The sequence below is a fragment of the Enhydra lutris genome, unplaced genomic scaffold, assembly GCF_002288905.1.
Source record: "Enhydra lutris kenyoni isolate GAN:26980312 unplaced genomic scaffold, ASM228890v2 scaffoldscaffold63, whole genome shotgun sequence".
Lineage (NCBI taxonomy): Eukaryota > Metazoa > Chordata > Mammalia > Carnivora > Mustelidae > Enhydra > Enhydra lutris.
The window spans coordinates 4518885-4540915 of NW_019154147.1; the positions used below are offsets into that span (position 1 = coordinate 4518885).

At 43.7% G+C, this 22031-nt stretch overlaps 1 protein-coding gene across 3 annotated transcripts in view; it reads right to left on the minus strand.

Moving 5' to 3' along the window:
* The window catches only part of LOC111158811 (ankyrin repeat domain 6), a 188493-nt gene that overhangs the window by 34716 nt on the left and 131746 nt on the right, over nt 1–22031 (minus strand). For 2 of the 3 annotated variants that reach the window (XM_022521080.1, XM_022521079.1), the window contains exon 3: nt 271–369. In XM_022521080.1, the coding sequence (XP_022376788.1) occupies nt 271–369 (99 nt within the window). Of the gene's footprint in view, nt 1–270; nt 412–22031 lie in introns of those variants that run through there. The other variant, XM_022521078.1, reaches the window with a different exon arrangement.

The following is a 22031-nucleotide window of genomic DNA, read 5'->3' on the forward strand; positions in this document are numbered from 1 at the left end:
TCACTCAGGTGTGTGTGTGTGTGCACGTGTGGTATATATGCTCCTTCATACTGACAGAGGATAAGGCAAAATGCCCTCTGAGGTTCTACACTTGGATGATACTAAATAGGACATGAACCATGATGGGAAAACCACCCCACCCTCACAAACTCTAGCTTGCTACCTAGAATGGATCCCAGGTCTTCAAGGGGAAGTTCTTCCCACCAAGGGGACCAAGAAGTGCTAGGAGTGCATCCTCTACCCTCCTGCCTTATCGCAGGTTATACTCACATCATCCTGGACATCGAGGTCACAGCCAGCCTTCAGCAAGATCTGGACCACAGAAAGATGGCCCTTATTGGCAGCAAGATGAAGGGGGGTCCGGCCATGCTGTTAATGCAAAGCAAACACTGATTTCAGAATAGGCCATCAAAACCACTGCCCTGTGGGCATCTGGGTGGCTGCTGGTTGAGCTCCTCTGACTCTTGTGTCAGCTCAGATCATGATCTCGGGGTTGTGGAAATCGGCCCTGCGTCAGGCTCTGTGCTCAGCATGGAGTCTGCTTGAGATTCTCTCTTTCTCTCTGCCCCTCCCCCTGCCCACACAGATGTGCACTCTCTCTAGAAACAAATAAATAAATCTTAAAAAAATGACCACTGCTCCGGAGGGGATGGGGGCCTACAGTAAGGTTTACATAGTGGCAGTCCCCACCCCCTTCAGTCTGATAGGCGATCCTTATATATTTACCGAAAACTCAAATTTTTAAAAGTTTTTTAAGAATCTTATTTATTTGTCAGACAGAAAGAGAGAGAGAGAGAGTGCATAAGCAGGAGGAGCAGCAGAGGCAGAGGGAGAAGCAGGCTCCCCACTGAGCAAGGAGCCTAATGCAGGATTTAATCCCAGGACCCTGGTATCATGACCAGAGCCCAAGGCAGACGGTTAACTGACGGAGCCACCCAGGTGTCCTTTCACCCAGAATTCAAGTTTGTCTCAGTTAACCTTTGTTACTGGCATTGTGATAAATAAATAAAATATGCTAAAAATGTGAAGATTTCCTTCAGTGCATAATTTCTACTCCCCACTCAACAAACACGTAGGAATATGAGGGGTTTCATATTTTCTCTTATTTTCTCCCTGGTGCTAATACCCAAGCGTGATGAGGTAGTCACAATGAATTGGATGGGGCAAAAGATGGGACAGCAGTAAGTCAAGCTAATCAGCCCCAGAAAAATCTGGTTAGTAATTGTTAGAAATTGAAACTATTGGCCAAACTGTTTTGAATAGGTTCCCTCTTTTTAATTTAATTAATATATTTATTTATCTATGCATTTATTGATTCTCCCTTTTTAAGACAAATTTTAAAATTACAACATATTTCAGCCATTCAAAAATATGAATAATATTTAAATGTACATACCCACAAACCACTTAAAAAAAAAAACCATAGATGTTCCTCGTGAACCCCTCCCAGATTTCATCTCCCTCCAGCTCCAGAGGTAACCATTCTTAAATTTGGTACTCTCCATTCTTTTACCATTTATTATATTTTACTACACATTTATTGCCATAAATAATAAACGTGGTTTTACTTATTTTAGAACTGCACAGAAATAATATTAAACTTTTTTATCATTTGGCAGTTTTCTTGTCCAATGTTATATATTTTAGATTTTTTTTCATATAGTCAAATGGAGTCCCCGTTCATTTATTCATTATTCACCTACTCTCTACTGATGGGCATCAAGGTTCTTTTCAGTGGTTTGCTGAACACCTTCGTGTGCACATGTCTCTGTGCCTCTGAGGAGGCTTCTTAGTCCTGTTGTTGGGTCCAAGAGATGACCATCCTGCAACAGCCCTAACATGTAGGCTCCTGAGGTATGACACAAGGGGTGACACCCAGAATAACTCTCTGTGTAAATCAACTACGCAGAGAACTGACCTTGCCAAACTCCAAAGTCCTCAAATTCTTAAGGAGGCATTATGTTCCCTTTGCTTTCTCCCTCACATTCACTGTGAAGAAATGTTCTCCCTCCTGCTTCAAAAATCATTTAGCCACGGCCCCCACCCATGTTGAAACACACCCTGCGCATCTCATAGGGGTCTCTAAATACGGGGATAATAGTCTCTTACCACCTTCCAGCACCTTGATAAAACTTTCCAAAGAACTTTATTGATATTCTAGCAGGATAACCCATTAATGATCTCCATAAAGTGTCAGTTTGCCGTGGGCAACTAGGCGTGGAGGAAAACAGAGATAGCAGACCATAAAGGATCTTAATTTCTACCCATGAAATGCAATCAAAGCACTAGAATGATTCTGTAAAGAAAGAGGTCAGAGCTCACTTTAAAATTAGAATTCTTAATTAAGAAAAAAGTTGCTCCCAAGAAAGTGGGCTATAAAAAGCCTTCATAAAAAGGCAGTGTCTGAGAGGAGTTGGAGTGACCTTCCCTGGCTAGCAATTGTCTCAGTGCACACTGCTTCACCTTGATTCTTTCAAGGAAAGGTCCATAGCCGATCGGACGGAGCAAAGCAAGCGAGTTCCATTCACTGGGCCGAGTCCCAGGCTCCATCTGTCATCACATGTCCTTGTTGAGGACATCAGATAATGACCTTCAGCAAGTTCCTAAGGCATTATGAAACACAGGGAAGTTTGTCACGTTTGTGAGGAGACAGATGCTTGTGCTGTGAGGAAGGCCGACAGGATGGTGGGACACAAGGGCTTCTGAGCAACCAGAAAAATCTAAACTCTGATGGGGAGAAGTCACTGCAGAGATCCTGGAAAAGAGGACAAAGGACAAGGAGTCTCTGGGTGTCAGGTCAAGGAAGCCCAAGGAATATCCTCGCCGACAACCAGATATGACTGGTTGGAAGTTGAGACTCAAGGAGGCAAAAGGGTTTGTCCAAGTGAACACAATCAGAAGGCAGAAGGAGATGCTGCTGTGGTTCAAACCAGATCACATCGAGGAGGGCGCTTTAGAGACTATAAATCGCTGATAAAATGGGCCTGGACTAGAGGCACCTTCCTAATCCTGAGTCAGCAGAGACTCCCCTCTGTGGCGAAAGGACAGGCTGGAGGCAGTGGAGCCTCCTGACAACAAGCCCAGCTCAAATCCCAGCTCTGACTAATAGCACCTGTGTGACTTTGTGCATGACTCTCTCCTAAGCCCATTTTCTCACCTATAAGATATGAATAGCTTCCACTATCCACCCCATAAAAGCTAGAAATAGGATACATGGGGTAATATCCACTATCTAAGGTGGTTTTTCCTTCCCTCCAGCTGTCCTCAGCCCTAACCCCTGAAGACACCCTAACTGTTCCCTCTCCTCCTTGTCAGCCCTGCCCATCTGCCTTAGCAAAGACGGGTGGGATATTTTCAATGGCAAACAGACCTGCGTGAAGGGTTGGAAATGAGATCACTTAGACAGTTAGATGAGCTCCAGCTGAAGGGTCAAGGTTCCTACAGACCAGTCCTTTTTTTAGTTTTTAAGGGGGGGAGGGGCAGAGGGAGAAGGAAAAAGAGAATCTTTTTTTAATTTTTTTTTAAGACTTTTATTTATTTATTTGACAGATTACAAGCAGGCAGAGAGGCAGGCAGAGAGAGAGAGAGAGAGGGAGGAGGAAGCAAGCTCCTCCCTGCTGAGCAGAGAGCCCAATGCGGGGCTTGATCCCAGGACCCTGGGATCATCACCTGAGCCGAAGGCAGAGGCTTTAACCCACTGAGCCACCCAGGCGCCCCGAGAAAGAGAATCTTAAGCAGGCTTCACACTCAGCACAGAACCTGACATAGCGCTCAGTCTCATGACCCTGAAATCATGACCTGAGCTGAAGTCAAGAGTTGGATGCTTAACTGACTGGGTCACCCAGGTGCCCCTCCTGCCAGCCAGTCTTGACCCACTTGTCCACTTCCATTGTGAAACACAGCCCGTGGTTTCCAGTTTTTTGCATCTCTGCTGTACAGGCATTCTTCCTGGGAATGCCCCTCTCCAAACTATGCCTTCTCTGATTCCCCAAGAAGCATCCCAGACTTGTCTTCTCTGTTCCCACAGTAACTCAGCTTCCTCTTTTTTGTTTTGACATTCTGTTTTGAGTGTCACCCTGGGCCCTGGTTTTTCCTTCCAACTAGGCCATGATCTGCCTGAGGGCAGGATAGTGCCTTCCATGAATGATGAAGCAAGTTGACTCTGGGGTGGAATGTGGCCATGTCAAAAAGGAGTCCGTGTTCCTCAACCACAGGGACACAGAAGCAAATTCCAATTCCCCAGGCTTGACCTCAAAGAAATGGAGAGCAAGGGGGTGGCTGTGGACTCCAAGTTTTGGGATATCCCAGCCCCTCAGGAAGTTTAGATACCTAGGGGCTTCATAAGTGTTGAAGCAGGTACAAAAAGGACATGGGGACTTCTCTGAGGAGGGTCAGTGTCCCCCTTGCATGTCTGGCTCCTTTCATGGCATCAGGTGAAAGTACAGTAGCACAAAGGCAGTAGTCATCGGCTTCCCGCTGAGTCTGATGCTGTCCCACTCCTGTGCCCTCAGGTTTCCTAGTTTCCTATGCAAGACCAACTCCCTTAACACACACACACACACACACACACACACACACACACTCACACATCATCCACTAAAGGTGGAGAGGAAGAAAGAAGCAGAAATATATTTGGTTTTCCAGAACATCATATTATGAAAAGCAATGAAAGTCGAGCCAATCAGAAAAGTCGCTGCTCCACCTAGCACACAAAGACACCCCAAGGTCATGCCTGACAAATGGAGAAGGCTGCCATCTCCCTAAGTGTGAGGGGGCAAATAATAACTGACCCTTAGAGGGGTCTCTGAATGACTCAGACCCAGGTTGCATCTGTTCTCATCTTCATGCCTGCAGGACTGGCCAATGGAAGAAATGGGAAAAGGAGAAAAGATTGTGAACTATGAATGATACGAGGAAGATGTTTTTGAAGCATCCATTTGTCCTGGGACCTTCCCTAGTTCAATGACCAGTTCAATTCAACATAACTCAACCCAGGTTCTGGAGGGCTCCAGGAGACCGCTAATAATATGGACAAGAGGAAAAAACAGCAGCAGCTAACACTTACGGGGTACTTACTATGTGATATCTTAAGAATTTTACTTAGAATGTTAGCTCATTCAATCCTCCCCGCAACACTATGAGGTAGGCACTATCACTAAGATGAGGAACTTCCATTTTACAGATGACAAAACTGAGGCATGGAGGGACCCTGTCCATTTTTCTGCGTCATAAAGCAAGTAATTTGAGCCTGGATTCACCCCTAAGCCATCTGACTCTGGCCCCCCGCTCTGACCCACCGTTCTACCTGCTGCCCACTTTCTGGCCGTGGGGGGCCTCTCTCCTGGCAGAGGGGTTCATCTCTCACTGTTAGGAAGCTCCCGAGGCTCCCAGATGATGACCTCTGGAAATAACCTGGTTTCCTTAGACTCTCAAGGACAAAGAGAGAGTTTTTCTATTCTCACCCTGCATCGAATCACTTGAGTAGGTTGGCCTGTATATCTGCCCACCTATACTGATGCCTGAACCCCACCACCAGAGTTTCTGACACCGCTCTCTGTGGTAGGGCCCCGGCATCTGTTGTCATACGCCCTCCCCAGGTGATTCTGAGTGACCCAGGCTGAGAACCACAGGACCAGTTGAAGAGGGCCCAGGATAATCCTCTCCAAGGCAGCTCTAGGCCCTCGGGTGAAAGCTGCCACATCGGGCCTGCCCAAGCAAGAGTCATTCCTCTTGCTACATTCTTCCTGAGGCTCTCAAGCCCACCTGTCAGGACAAAACACTAAAATACTCCACAGCACGACCCAGAGTTCCTGTTTCTTAAGAGAGAATGTGAGCAATATAATGACACTACTAAAAATCTGGAAAATCAAAAATCTGTAATTCTACCACCCAATATAACTATTATCATTTTTTCCAATTATTAACTTTTATTTATTTATTTAAGAGAGAGACAGAGAGTGCTCAAGAGCACAGAGGGGAGGGGAGGGGAGTAGGAGAGGGAAAGGAAGAGGGAAAGAATCCCAGGCACACTCTGCACTGAGCGGGGACCCCAAAAAAGGGCTCAATCTCATAACACTGAGATCATGACCTAAGCCAAAACCTAGAGTTGGGTGCTTGACTGAGCCACCTATGTGCCAACTTTGCTCATTTTTATTCAAACTTTTTCAGTGCATCTTTTCTACTGATGCTTTTGCATTGTTATATCAACAGTCACATATAACTCATATAACATCTATCAATAGTCACATAACTATCTTGCTTTTTATATTAATTCTATATATACCTTAAACCAGTGGTGGTTCTCAAACTTTATTGGGCAGCAGAATCTCCTGGAGGGCTTGTTAAAAGACAGATATCTGGGCCCCCTTCCAGAGTTTCTGATTCCATAGGTGTGGGTTGGAGACTAAGAATTTGCATTTCTTTTTTTTTTTTTTAAGATTTTATTTATTTATTTGACAGAGACAGAGATCACAACTAGGCAGAGAGGCAGGCAGAGAGAGGGGGGGAAGCAGGCTCCCCACTGAGCAGAGTGCCCGATGCAGGGCTTGATCCCAGGACTCTGAGATCATGACCTGAGCCAAAGGCCGAAGCTTAACCCACTGAGCCACCCAGGCGCCCCAGAATTTGCATTTCTAACAAGTTCCCAGGAGAAGCAAATGTTGCTAGTAGGGGACGACATTTTGAGAGCCACTGATGTAAATCACTGGTTTTCAAGCTGTTTGCACATCAGATTCACTTGAAATCTTAAAATAAGAACAAACCCAAAATTTACCCCAAAGGCCTGTATTGTGTCAGCCTAGGCTTGGGTGATATGAATATAAGTGTGCTGTTTTTAAGTTCCAGGTGATTCTAATGTGCAGCCGGAAGTTATAAACCTTTGCCTTGGACCCTTTAACGATGCCAGTTGCTCCAGCCTGCCCGGGATCAGGAGAGGCCAGCTGAGACCAGCAGTCATGAAAGGACCCAGGACCGTGCAGGGGATGCACATTTCCCTTGATCTAACCAGGGCGAGACAGAGACTCTGCACCTGTCCACCTCCAGGGAACTAAACGGCAAAGGGCCTTGGCATGTTGCCAGGCATTAACCACAAAAAAGTGGCCCCAGTGTCAGTGAGTCTGGGACTCTGGTCTAGGGTGCTACTTTGTTCTGGCAGGTCAGCCCAGTGGGTCCCAGCTTCCAGGAGAACTGCTGCATGGGAACAGCAGAGAGAGTCCTGTTCCAGCAGGCAACCTGTAAATTACACTCACTAGTGACCATACAGGGTGTGCAGAATGGAGGGATCCCTGCTGCTCCTTCATAAGAGGCCAACCCCAGCTGGAAGGGCTAGGCTGTCAGGGAGCATTCCAGGAGGAGGATTCCTGTTCAGATAAAGATCTCCTACCAGTGGGGATGACAAGGGAGACCAGCCAAAGGTAATGAGCTTAAAATATACCTTGAAAGGAAGCGGAGGTGTTCTGTTCCCAGCAGGTGTTCAGAAACCGTGCTTAACCCTTCTCACCCAACAACCCCAGGCACGGCATCTATTGGGGAGGCCTCCTAAGGAAGGGCTGAGTCCCAGGGAGGGCGACCAGGGACCATGTGAGAACCACAACAGACAGAAGCCTGACAGACTCCTTTTCTATAGACTCCATGGGGCCATGACCCTGGTCACTCATTACTCTAGCCAAGATCCAGATGTTGAGTCCCGGCTCCTGTCTCATGCTGAGGTGTCCCAGATCTTAGTAGAGAGTAGGCCCTTCAGACTGATAATACCTGTGCCGTGAATGATAAGCCCTGACCCTCCAGCAGCTGCCTGGTCTAACAGAGCAGGCCTGAAAAGTGAGAAGTCGATATATACAAATGTCGAATCATTATGTTGTTTGCCTATAACTAATATAATGCTGTATGTCAATTACATCTCAGTAAAACAGTGAGAAGAAAGGGTGCTGTGCTTACCCATTCTTGGAACACCATCTTTAGCTAATGATATGCTTATGACCAAAGTCACACAGAGACCTGGGCAGAACCCAAAGGAATAAAAAGGCCAGAAACTCTGAAGAGAGGAGAGGCAAGGGTGAAGGAACTGGGACACCATAGCTCAAAGAAATAAAACAATTAAACCATCTTAATTGGAGGCTGTTACAAGGTTGGCAGTTGCACAGATGTTACCCACGTGAAGGTAAACTGTTCAGGGGGGGAAATGCAGGTTAGATACCGTAATAACTTCAAAATGACAATGCTTCCTTTCTTCAGGAGATCATGAAATCGATCAGGGTCATGCAATCTTTACTGAGGCAAGAAAGAGCTGTCTATATTATCTGTAGCATTAAAGAAAGAAGCAAGGAAAGAGAGAGGTAGGAGGCAGGAAAGATGCAATGCTGGGAACATAAGAGTGACATATTTTAGAAACAATATAACGTTCAGATTGATAAGGGTCTGAGAGTTTAATTTGGAGGAGTATAGTAAGGCTAACAGAGGTTCTAGGACTTTGCAAGATCACAGATCCAGTTTCTGGTAGAGCTACATAGAGCTAGAATTCTGGCCCTTGGACCATCATTTAGATTCTAAGTTGTAGAAAACCCCCACCAGGGGCGCCTGGGAGGCTCACTCAGTTAAGCATCTGCCTTCAGCTAAGGTCATGATTTTGGGGTGCCTGGATGGCTCAGTGGTTTAAGCCGCTGCATTTGGCTCAGGTCATGATCCCAGGGTCGTGGGATCGAGTCCCACATCGGGCTCTCTGCTCAGCAGGGAGCCTGCTTCCCTCCCTCTCTCTGCCTGCCTCTCTGTCTACTTGTGATCTCTCTCTGCCAAATAAATAAATAAGGTCATGATTTTGGGTTCCTGGGATCAAGCCCCTTATCAGGCTTCCTGCTCAGCTGGGAGCCTACTTCTGCCTCTGCCTCTGCCTCTTGTTCTCCTGTTTACTCTTTCTCAGATGAATAAGTAAAATCTTAAAAAAAGAAAGAAAGAAAGCCCCCACCATCTTTTTAGGTGTCCCGAGACAGTCCTCTTCTCAGACACAGTATTCTCCAAATCTCAACTGCAGGGAATGGTGTAGATTTGGGATGAAAAATTCAGTCCTTCTCAGGCTTATGATTCAATGAAAATAAAGTTATGAAGGCATTCAGAAGAAAATGGGCAAAGAAAAAGTGCCATGGATCAAAGGAGCCTGAGACAATAGAATTTTTTATTTTAAAAAAAAGTTGATAGTTTCAAAAGCCTTCAGAGGAGCTCCTGGGTGGCTCAGTCGGTTAACCGTCTGACTCCTGAGTTTGACTCAGATTATCATCTCAGGGTAGTGAGATCGAGCCCTGCACGGGGCTCCTCACTGGACATGGAGTCTACTTAAGATTCTCTCTCCTGGGCGCCTGGGTGGCTCAGTGAGTTAAAGCCTCTGCCTTCGGCTCAGGTCATGATCCAAGGGTCCTGGGATTAAGCCCCGTATCATATCGAGTTCTCTGCTCAGTGGGGAGCCTGCTTCCCCCCCACCCCTGCCTGCCTCTCTGCCTATTTGTGATCTCTGTCAAATAAATATAAAATCTTTAAAAAAATATTCTCTTCCTCAGTCCCTCCCCGCTAAAATAAAAAAAAATAGTGAGGCACTAAATACCTTGGATGACAAAAATTAGGATCCAAGAAAATGTGATTGAAAGAACAGGCTAGTTTTCATAAGACAAAGTGAAATGGGGGTAGATGTAAAATTCCTGTGCTGAGGATCAATAGCCCAATCACCCAAGGGCAGGGGTACAGGAACTGTCCCATAAAATAATCCTCCTTTTTTCATGATCGGTGTCCTACGCCAAAAGCTTCATAATGTTTCTCTAAGTCTTACTTTGGGGATGGCCTGATAATCATAAATAATTTAGCAAGATGATTTGAAATGTATATTGTTAGGAATCAAGTATTCAAATATAATGACTTAATAATAAATAGTTCCTTTTGAGGCGATCTAGTAACTGCTAGGGTTGGGCTTGCTTCTAGAAAAATCCACCAGCAAGAAGAACCAAAATATTTCAAGCAACTTAATTGGCTATTAAGGATTCCATCAGCTCCTATAGTACATCTGTCCCTAAGTGATACAGCTTCACTTAATGGCCTCCATTTTCCTCCACAGGTAGCCACTTAGACAACATTTTCAACTGGTTGATGCACTGACAGAACAAAACATGGTAGTTCAATGCATGATGAGCTATGGTCAAGAGATAAGAACTGTCCTCTCATATTTTCTGGTTTTTACTACAAACGACTGTCTTTTCAGCAACTATTAATAAAATCATGTAGTTTTCTCCTTTAATTTTAGTATACTGAATTATGGAACAATCCATGAATTCCTAGACCAAATTCCATGTGATCACACTGTATTCTTCTTTTGATAAATGTGGTATCCTTCTAGTAATCTTATTAAGAATTTTTGTATCTATATTCGTAAGTGAGACTGATCTATACTTCTTGTACTGTATCTTTCTTTCTCTCATTCATATTTACTTAGTTTTTGTATTCAGGTTGTGCTGGTGTCACAGACTAAATCTAGCTTTCCATTTTGTTCTATGCTTTACAATAGTTTAAATAACAATGGAGCTAATTTTTTGTTGTTGTTAAAATACAGAACAGGGCTAACCATTTGGCCCTAGTACTTTTTTTTTTTAAAGATTTTATTTATTTATTTGACAGAGAAATCACAACTAGGCAGAAGACAGGCAGAGAGAGAGAGGGGGAAGCAGGCTCCCTGCTGAGCAGAGTGCCCAATGCGGGGCTCGATCCCAGGACCCTGAGATCATGACCTGAGCCGAAGGCAGAGGCTTAACCCACTGAACCACCCAGGCCCCCCCGGCTCTAGTTCTTTTTAAAGTTACATCTTTAGGATGCCTGGGTGGTGTGGTTGATTAAGCAACTGCCTTTGGCTCAGGTCATGATCCTGGTGTCATGGGATCGAGTCCCCACATCAGGCTCTCTGCTCAGCAGGGAGTCTGCTTCTCCCGCAGACCTCTCTCCTCTCATGCTCTCTCTCTCTCTCATCTTCTCTCTCTCTCTCTCCCTCAAATAAATAAATAAAAATCTTAAAAAAAAAATAAAGTTACATCTTTAATTATGTTTCTAATCTTTTCTATGGTAATTAGACTATTTAAGTTTTTTGCTTCTTCTTGGGTCAATTTACTGTTTTTTCTATTGTGGTAAAGTATACATAACATAACATAAAATTCACTATTTTAACCATTTAGGTGTACGATTCATTACATATAGTCACAATGTTGTACAACAATCACCACTATCAAATTCCAAGTTTTGGGGGTATCTGGGTGGCTCAGTCAGTTAAGCATCTAACTCTTGATCTCAGCTCAGGTCTTGATCTCAGGATCATGAGTTCAAGCCCCACACTGGGCTCCATACTGGGCATGGAGCCTACTTAAAATTTTTTTAATAAATTAACAAATTAAAATACATAAATACCTAAATTCCAAATGTTTTCATTATTCTAACAAACTATATCCATTAAACAATAATTCTCCATCCCCACAGCTCCTCTCAGCCCCTGCTAACCTCTATTCTATTTTCTGTCTCTATGAATTTGTCTATTCTAAGTACTTCAAGTGGAATCATACAAAAGGTGTCCTTTTGTATCAGTCTTATTTCACTTAGTATGTCTTCAAGGTTCATCCATGTTGTAGCATGTGTCAGAATTTCATTCCTTTTTCAAGCTGAATAATATTCCATTTCATGAGTACACAACATCTTGTTTGTCTTTTAATCTGTTGATGGACATATGGGTTGCTTCCACTTTTGCTATTGCGAATAATGCCATATGAACATGGGTGTACAAACATCTCTTCTAATCCTTGCCCTCACTTCTTTTGCATGTATACCTAGAAGTGGAATTGACAAATTATATGCTAATCCTATGTTTAACTTTTTGAGGAACCACCGTACCATTTTCCAGAGTAGCCATACAATTTTACATTTCTGCCAGCAATGTGCAAGTGTTCTAATTTCTCCATGTTCTTAAAACACTTATTTTCTGTTTGCTTTGTTTGATAATAGCAATTCTAATGAATGTGAGGCATCACATTATGATTTTTATGGATATTTCCCTAATGACATTTCCCTATTAAACATCTTATCAAGTGCTTATTGACCATTTATAGATCTTTGGAGAAACAGCCATTCAAGTGCTTTGCTTATTTTAAAAATTGACCTGTATTCACAAATCAATTAATGAGATACATGATATCAACAAGAGAAAGAATAAAAACTATACGGTCATTTCAATAGTGCAGAAAAAGCATTTGACAAAGTACAACATCCATTCATGATAAAAACTCTCAACAAAGTAGGCTTAGAGGAAACAAACCACAACATAATAAAGGCCATACATGACAAACCCACTCCTAACATCATACTCAATGGTGAAAAACTGAGAACTTCTCCCCTAAGCTCAGGAACAAGAAAACAATGTCCACTCTCATCACTTTTATTCAGTATAATACTGGAACTCCTAGCCACAGCAATCAGACAAGGAAGTATTTAACGTGTTTTCATTTGCTTATTTGTCAGCTGTATATTCTCTTCAGTGAAATGTCTCTTCAGGTCTTTTGCCCATTTTCTAATAGGATTGTTCATTATTTTACTGTTGAATTGTAATAGTTTTTTTATACATTCTAAATATAGGTCCTTGTCAAATATGTGGTTTGCAAATGTTTTCTCCCAGACTGTTGGTTGCCTTTTCGTCTTCTTAATGGAGTTCTTCACACAGCAGAAGTTTTTAAATTTAATGAGATCCACTTTATCAAGTTTTCCTTTCATGTATCATGAAAGTGTAAAGTCTAAGAACACTTTGCCTGGCCCTAGATCCTAAAGATTTTCTCTTCTGATTTTTTCCTAAAAGCTTTATTATTTTACATTTAAGGTCATGATCCATTTCGGGTTAATTTCTGCATATGGCATTCAGTTCATTTTCTAAAACTTCGGATGTCCACTTGCTCCAACATCATTTATGGAGAGTTCCTCTACTGAATTCCTTTTGCTCCTTTGTGAAAAATCAGTTGAACATATTTGTGTGGGTCTATTTCCGGGTTCTTAATTGTGTTCTATTGATCTCTGTGTCCATCCTTCCATCAATACCACATTCCCTCAATAATTATACCTACATTTTCAGCCCTAATATCAAATAGATTAATTCTTCTCAATATACTTTTTTAAAAGCTATTCTACGGTCTATGCCTCTCCACATACATTTTAGAATTTGCCTGTCTATATGTGCAAAAATCACTTTGCTGGATTTTAAAAGAAACTACATTTAACCTACAGATAAAATTAGAAAGGATTGTTATCTTCACTATGTTGAGTCTTCTAACTGTGAAGCTGGTATGCATCTCTATTTAGGTTTCCTTTGATTCCTTTCACCAGCCTTTTGTAACTTTTCAGATCCTGTATGTGTTTTGTTAAATACATACCTAAGGATTTAATTCCCTTTAATGTGACTATAAAGGGTACTGTGTTTTTAATTTCCATTTCCACATGTTCACAATTAGTATATAGCCATGCAATTGATTTTTGTGTGTTGATCTTCTATCCTGCAAGTTTACAAAATTCTCTTACCAATTTTAGATTTTTGTTAATTTCTTGGTATTTTTCATGTAGACAATCATGTCATCTGCATACAAAGATAGTGTTATTTCTTCTTTTCCAGTCTGTATGCCTTTTCGTTCTTCTTGCATTATTGCAGTGGTTAGAATTAGCACACGGTACTGAATACGAGTGGTAACAGCAGACATCCTTCCCTTGTTCCTTAAAGGGGAATTCAGTGCCCCACTATTAAGTATGATGTTAACTGTAGGTTTTATATAGGTGCTCTTTATCATGTTGAGAAAGTTCTCCTCAATTCCCATTTTGCTGAGTGTTTTGTTTTTGTTTTGTTTTTACCATGAATGGGAGTCAGATTTTGTCAAATGCCTTTTCTGCGTCTGTTGAAATGATTACATAATTTTTTTGTTTAGCTTATTGTTATGGACTAAATGTTTGTGTCCCCCAAACTTTATATGTTGAAATTCTAACTCTTGGTGTGATAGCATTTGGAGACATGGTCTCTGGGAAATAAATAGGCTGAGATGAGAGGATGAGAATGGCGACCCCAAGATAGGAATTGGGTGCCTGGGTGGCTCAGTGGGTTAAGCCTCTGCTTTCGGCTCAGGTCATGGTCTCAGGGTCTTGAGATCGAGCCCTGCATCAGGGTCTGCTCTGGGTGTGGAGACTTTAAATTCTCTCTTTCCTCTCTCTCTGCCCCTCCCCCGACCCCTCTCCCCTCCCAGCCCTGCTTGTGTGCACTCTCTTAAAAAAAAAAAAAAAGAAAAGATGAGGATGAAAAACCAGAGCGCTCTCTCTGTCATGTGGGAATGCAGTGAGAAGGTGACAGTCTACAAGCCAGGAAGAGGATTCTGACCTGGAACTGAATCTGCCAGTACCTTGATCTTGGACTTGCCATCTTCCAGAATTTGCAAGAAATGTGTCTGCTGTTTAAGCTGCCCAGTCCACACTATGACGGTATAGTAGCCTGAGCAGACTAAGACATCTGTTCACAGGAAGACTGTATTGAACCAGCTTCGCATACTTAAAATTAATTTCATCAGCTCATGGCATATAATTCCTTATACCCTGCTTGAATCGATGGAAACACGGGCTAAAAGAGGACCAGGCACTGTTGCTACTAGCTCACCCACCTACCCCAGATCCTGGTTTACAAAGACCCAAACAGACAACAGCCAATTCTCAAGGAAAACATACTTGAGAGGACTGACCAAAAAATGTCAGTCTCTGAACAAGTTTCTAGACTACTTGATTTTCTGAAACCTGAGTCATTATAGCTTAAGAGAAAGAGGAAAACTGGTAGGAGGGACTCAAGGGGTTTACCAATACACCACCTGCCCTGCATCTGAGCAGCTTCTAAAGCTCCTTCCCCTGTGGTTTCCTCTTGAAACTCCTCAACGACGATGCGCTGATGACACTGCGGAAGCCTGGCAACAGGCCGATTGCTGGCCTGGAAACCGCTAATCCTCCAATGCGTTTCATTCAGAAAAGATACAGACATTTAGGGAGGGTTTAAAATACTGACAGCCAGGTGTGCCAGGATATTTGAAACGTCTCCTCTAGAGTGGTTAGGAGCTATTAAATATACGACTTCAGGGTTTGTTAGGTTGTTTTTTTTTTAACTAAAAAGTGTTTTAGGGCACATTAATCTGGGTTATAAAATACTCAGCTGTCTAGTTAGAGGCCTCAATTTTAAGTGCCGACTGCTGAGGCAACAGTGCAATCCTCACGGGCAGACCGCGGGCATGAGGAACGGCAGACAGCTTGCTGCCTGACTGCCTGGGTCAGGGGGGCGGGGGGCGGGGGCCTCCGGGCCAACGCACTGGCCTGGCCTGCCTCCACCCCACTGAACACCACTGTAAACACGGGCATGAGGGAAAGAGAAGAAGCTCTGAGCCTTTCCAGAGATTTCCGTGGAGGCAGCGGAGGAGGAGGAGAGCAGCTAAGAGACTCAGGGCCAGCCCTGGCGCTCCTGCTCCAATGGCAGCCTCAGCAGGCCCTCCTCGGACACTCGAGTCAGGTTTGAGTGTCCATCCATAAAGTTCTAAGGGCTTGTTCTCCTTAGTTGCAGCCTATCTCCCCACAGGCTCCTGCAGGGACTCCTGTCTGACCTGTTACACCAGTCTTTACACACTGTCTCTGTCGGAGAGGTCCACCTTTCCTTCCTGCAGGAGCATCTCCAGAGGCTGCCTCCGTACCGCTGCTAGAACTCCCTGCCTAATTAATCCCTCGTCATAAGTTAACCCTGAGACTTTCTAAGAATTGACCCAATACATTGCCATGCACTGTCTCATAGGCAAGCCATATAATTTATTTCCCACGTCTGAGACATTTATTTTCTGCTCGTAAATGTGTTTCTAGTTTGAATTATGGCATTCAGATGATTGATATTTCATAGTGTTCTGCAAAGAGTACCAGGACTTCCAGGTGTCTAACCACTCACTGCCTTGGCCCAGTGCTCAACAGAGAGTGTCATTCTACCCCACATGCAAGGCTCTGGGACCTCAGGGAGAAACACCTGGAGCAGTGAGTGGTTCTCCACCTGGCTGCTCATTAGAGCTTTGAAAACCCGCCAAGCCCAACCCACAGCCACATCAGTTAAATCAAAACCTCTGAGCGTGGGACCTGGGCATCAGTATTTTCAAAGGCTCTCCCGGTGATCACACATGCAGTCGATAACTGAGAACCACAGACTGGAAGGAACTTCTGTGCTTCGGAGGACCATGTGCCCAAGTGAGAAAACACTATGATGACAATAGCTACCATTCACTATCTTTGTATACCCTTCTTACACCAAGCACTCTGCAAGGACTACCTCATTTAATCCTCACAACATATCCCTGAGGGAGGTGTTGTTATGCTGATTTTGCAGAAAGGAAACCAAGGCTCAAGGTGGCTGATAACTTGGCCAAAGTCATAGAGATGGTAAATGTGAGTCACTGCCTCCACTCCTGGTAAGGAAAAATGGGGTAAGATTTTTAAATGGGTGACAAATTAATAGAGACAGAAAGTGGATTGGTGGTTGTCAGGGACCAGGGGTAGGGGAATGGGGAGGTACGTTTAATGGGCACAGAGGTTCAGTTTGGGAAGATGAAAGAGGTTTTGGAGATGGATGGTGCTTATGGTTGCACAAAACTGAATGTATTTAATGCCACTGAACTGTACACTGGGATATGGTTCAGATGCTAAATGTCAGGTCATACATCTTTTGTCATAATTTAAAAAAATAATAAAAACAAGAGAAATTTAAAAATAAAATAACAATGGGTGGGGGGAGAGGGGGACTCCGTGTCCTGTCTCATGCACAGCGCAATTCCAGGTTATCTCCCCGTGATCTTGTCTTTTTTTACAGCTCTCAGTTGTAGGATGCAGAGTGTGATGCCAATAAATTGTGTCTAGCAGAGATCCCGTAGATACTAGCCAGTTCTATATCTAATAAGCAAATTTATTTCCACTTTCCTGATTGCCTACACAATGGTAGTTCTTTGAATTCTTCTTTGAACCAGTTGCAACATCGCACTGGTTCCCTAATGACCTGATTACATAAAATCTTTATATATGTTTGTTTTATAACTGTTGCTCAGAATTACCACCATATGTCAAGTTTCCCTGACACTTTCTGATGATAAACTACAAAGACCTAAGTTCTCCCGGTTGAGGTTTGCTTCTCATAAGATGATGCTTCTAGCTACCACAGAACACAAAGCAGACTTTCCGTCTGACCTGGCATGTAACTGTATGCCCTTGTCGCCCACCCCCACGTGGAGTGTGTATATCTAAGCGCCCAAAGCAAGATAAGGGTCTGCCTCAGCCCTGCGCACACTCTAGCCCTCTTTTGGGAGATGAGAACACACTGGGCTACTGGGTGTGAGGTGAAAAATCCCAGGCAGCCTTGGGAGGGAACCCTGTTTCTGAGCTGAGTGGATGGTAAGGGGTGTGGAGACCCCCCCCTGCTCCCCTCCCATCAGCCACTTGCATGCTTTTCTCCCTGATTCCCAGTAAAGGAAGGGCCCTCAACTCAGCTCAGAGCAGGTGAAAAAGAAAATTCTATGAAACCCATGCTGAAGCAGAGAGGAACAAAGGCCAAAAGGGAAGCCAAATAACCCACAGCAGAGAGCTCCTTGAGGGCAACTAGAAAGGCAGGATAAATTCAGAAGACGAAGGGCTAGGAAAAGAGGGAAGACACAGCTATCAAGAAGGAAGAGGTCAGTGAGCCACTGGTAGTGGGGCAGGTCAAGGTCAGACCTCCCAGCCTCTCCGTGCTGGTGGAGAGTTCACTGGCACAATCTCGGGGCACAGCAATCCCACTCAAGCTGTCACAATTCCTTGGGCACACACCCCCTGACCCAGCAGTGCCAGTTAGAGAAGTCTGTTCCACAGATATAATCACACTGTAGAATAAGACCTTAGGACAAGGTTAGTCAGTGAAGCATAGTTTATAAGAGAAGATTAATAGAATCTAAATGCCCATCAATAGGGGATAGGTTAAGCCAATCATGGTCCACTGAATAAAGCATAGTGAAGAAGGCTATATATAGTATCCTACAATTTGTATAAAAGGAGGGAAACACACAGAGAGACATCTATTTGCACATATAAGCATTAAATATAATAGGAAAACACAAGGAACAGGTAACACAGGCTGTCTACCTGGGGGGAAACACGGAGTGGTTGGGAGGCAGCACGAGAGGGAGACTTGCCAACTTCTGTATCTTCTATATTAGAACTATGTGAACGGATCACATACTCAAAAACTGAACAACTTTTATCTTCTTAAGCAAGTATATGGAATCTTCTGGAAGAAGCGTGCTATACACAACACGTTCTCTCTCAAATGAACCGTTTCACCTGAGCAAAAGTGTTGTAAGCCTGTATTTCTCCCACCACCCACCTCTGGCGACTGACAGCTACAAACCCGCAGGCTGGCAAACACAAGTTCAGACCCACACCATTCCAGTAAGTCTGAATATTAAACACACACCCAGACAAACCACGAGAGACTCTTAATCATAGGCTGAGGGTTGCTGGAGGGGTGGGGGTGGGGGGATGGGGTAACTGGGCAATGGACATTAAGGAGGGCACATGATGTAATGAGCACTGGGTGTTGTAGAAGACTGATGAATCACTGGCCTCTACCCCTGAAACAAATAGTACACTGTATATTAATAAACTGACTTAAATTAAAAATAAAGTAAAATAAAGCATCCAGAAATAGATCCATACTTAAAAAACAACAACAAGGAAGCACACCCATGGAATCAAACACAAAGCAAACGGACAACAACAAAATAGATCCTCCATTTCTACAGCTTCCCCCTGCCCAGGAAAGCCAGCCTCACAGACCCCTCCTGGGGGGTTTGCCCAATAGGAAACGGGTTCAAGAGCACGAAGTCAGGCAGTAGCAGCAGGAGGGATAATGCTTGCAGAGCCCACAGCTGCCCTCTTCCTAGTCATGAATGCACATCACTGACCTCCAGCCTTCTCCTTGGAATGGCTGCCAGAAAATATCTACCAGATCCACACGCTCTTCCTTTCTACAAAAACTACCAAGTGTCCTGCTTGGGAAAGTTACTTTACTACAATCAAACCCTATGCATTTCTCTTTTACAAGTTTACAGAGTTTATATTAATTGGAGCATAGTCACTGACTAGTATGGGGCACAAGATAGGAAAGCCCCCAGGACCCACACTTCAAAGTGATGCAACAAAGTTATTGAACCCCCTTAAGTCTGCTTCCTTATCTGTAGCAATTATGATATTTAGAACAGCTATTTTACAAAATCAAGTTTCTCGGGACTTGCCTGTGGTTTTGCCAGAGCTCGCATGTCCTGAATTGTAATTATCTGCTACTCCTGAATAAACCTAGTTTTGCTAGTAGGAAAAAAAGATCAAGTTTCTGGAGGTATAATTTGCATTCGGTAAAACTCACCTTTTCAAATTATTCAGTCAGATGTATGTAAATGTACATAATCATGTGACCACCACTACACACAAGATATAGAAGATTTTCATTGTTCCCAACCCCTCAGTTCCTTCCAACTTCTTTTCAGTCAGTCCCTTCCAGCGTCCTGGACCCCTGTTTTCCATTCTAATAGTTTTGACTCTTCTAGAATATCACACGAATGGAATCATATAGGGTGTGGCCTTTGTGGTTTCAAATTCATAATGCTTTTAACACTTGTTTATATTGTTTCCTCTATCCCTTTTTATTGCTGAATAGCATTCCCCAATGCGTCTGTCAGTTCAAGGGTAGCAGTGAGGTTTACTTGAAGGAGCTTTAACTCCTGCCAATGATGGAAGCTTGGCAAATCCAAACTCTGCAGGGTAAGCTAGCAGGCTGCAGACCTCTGCAAGAACTGCTGCCTCACCCCAAGCCCCAAGGCAGTCTGGAGGCAGAACTCTTTCTTCCTCACAGGAATCTTTTTGTCTTCAGACCCCTAACTGATTGGATAAGGCCCACCCACATTTTGGAGCATAATCTGCCTAACTCAAAGTCTACTGATTTAAGTGTTAACCTCAGCTAAGAAATATCTTCACAGAAACATCTAGAATAATGTTTAGCCAAATATCTGGATAACATGGCTTAGCCAAATTACAACATAAAATTAACTATCAATTGACCACATGTGCGTAGATCTATTTGAGGATACCCTATTCCGTTTTCTTCATCTTGTCTGCCTTGATTATTGTAGTTGTACAGCAAACCTGGAACTCAAATAGTAAAAGCCTTCCAATTGTTCGTCAAAACTGCTTTGGCTAGTCTAGGGCCTTTGCATTTTCATATAAATTTTGGACTCAGCTTCTCAACTTCTTTTTTTTTTTTTTTTAGATTTTATTTATTTATTTGACAGAGAGAGATCACAGGTAGACAGAGAGGCAGGCAGAGAGAGAGAGAGAGGGAAGCAGGCTCCCTGCTGAGCAGGGAGCCCGATGCGGGACTCAATCCCAGGACCCTGACATCATGACCTGAGCTGAAGGCAGCAGCTTAACCCACTGAGCCACCCAGGCGCCCTCAGCTTCTCAACTTCTACCGAGAAAGCCTATAATGGTCATTTATCTAAGGCTGGAAATTGTGCTCCACAGTTGTCATCTCATTTAGTCTTCACAGCAACCCCACAAGGTTGGGATTGTCCTCATTTTTCAGACAAGGACACTAGTGACCTTGTGTCCTCTGCTCAGGACTCGCTGCCTGCTACTCAGACCCTGATCTTCAGAGCAGGAGGTGCCACTGTGGCATCGGCTGTGTCTCCTCCTGATGGCTACCACATCCAACACTAAGCACGGTTCTAAGTACTTCGCATATATTGATTTAGTTGCCTAAACAATCTAATGAAGTAGCTACTGTTATTTCTTACTCATTTCAGAGGTAAGCTCCCCAGGATCACAGAGGTGGTAAGTGTGCTGGCATCTGAACCCAAGGCTGTCCGGTTCCCACATCCATGCTCACACCTTCACTCTACACTACACAGCCTTGGTAGGGAATTTCAAAGTGGATACAAAACTCTGGGAATGGTGTGCATGTGGCATGGAGAAGGGGTTGCAGGAGAGAGTTGGTGGTGGAAAAGCCCCTTTGGCCTAACCCCTTCCACAAGACAGCCTTGTTCTCTCTGTGCACCGATGGGGAGGAAAAACCTGGAAGGAATGGCTGGGGCTCATGCTGGAAGGAGCAGGGACAGTTTAGGCACTGGAAAAAGGGGCAGGCTTTGCTCTAGGTATGGGCCTCAGGTTCCCTCCCAGGTCTGCTTAATTGGCCTTGACCATGTTACTTCATGTTCAGCAAGTTCCTTTCCTTAATAGCATGGCAGAGACAACAGCAAAGGCTTCTCAGAACCACTGGGAGATTTTCATTGAGATAGTATATGCAGAGTACCGGTCCAGTGCTTCTACGAGTACTTGAACACAACTTCAATCAACTTGATTTTATGTTTGACGAATTACTAAGGTGGCATACGCTTATTTTAATAAGTGGAACAGGGAGCGCCTGGGTGGCTCAGTTGGTTAAGCATCCGACTCTTGACCTCAGCTCGGGGCTTGATCTCAAGGTTGTGGGTTCCTGTCCCGCATTAAAAAAAAAAAATCAATAAATAAAAAAGGAACGATACAATGGAAAAATCTGTAAAACAAAACTAATCATCTTCCACACCAAGTAACCAACATTAGCAGTCCCTTGGGTTCCACACGTTTCTCCCTGCTCAAGCAAATACAAGCATGTTTGCAAAGAGAACTGGATTTGTTTTTTAACCAAATGACATCATACTGTACCCATCACTTGTTACCTGGCTTCTTCATTTATCAGTGGATGTAACTGGTCAATATAAGTTCTAACTCTCTCAATTTCTTTGTGCATAGTATATATGCAAATATGCAAATTTACATAGACATTTCCATAAGACCTTAAGTTCTCTCTTTTTCCTTCCTTCCGGCCCCTCCTTCCGTACCTCCATGAAGCACTGCCACGTGGCCACCTCCTCCCT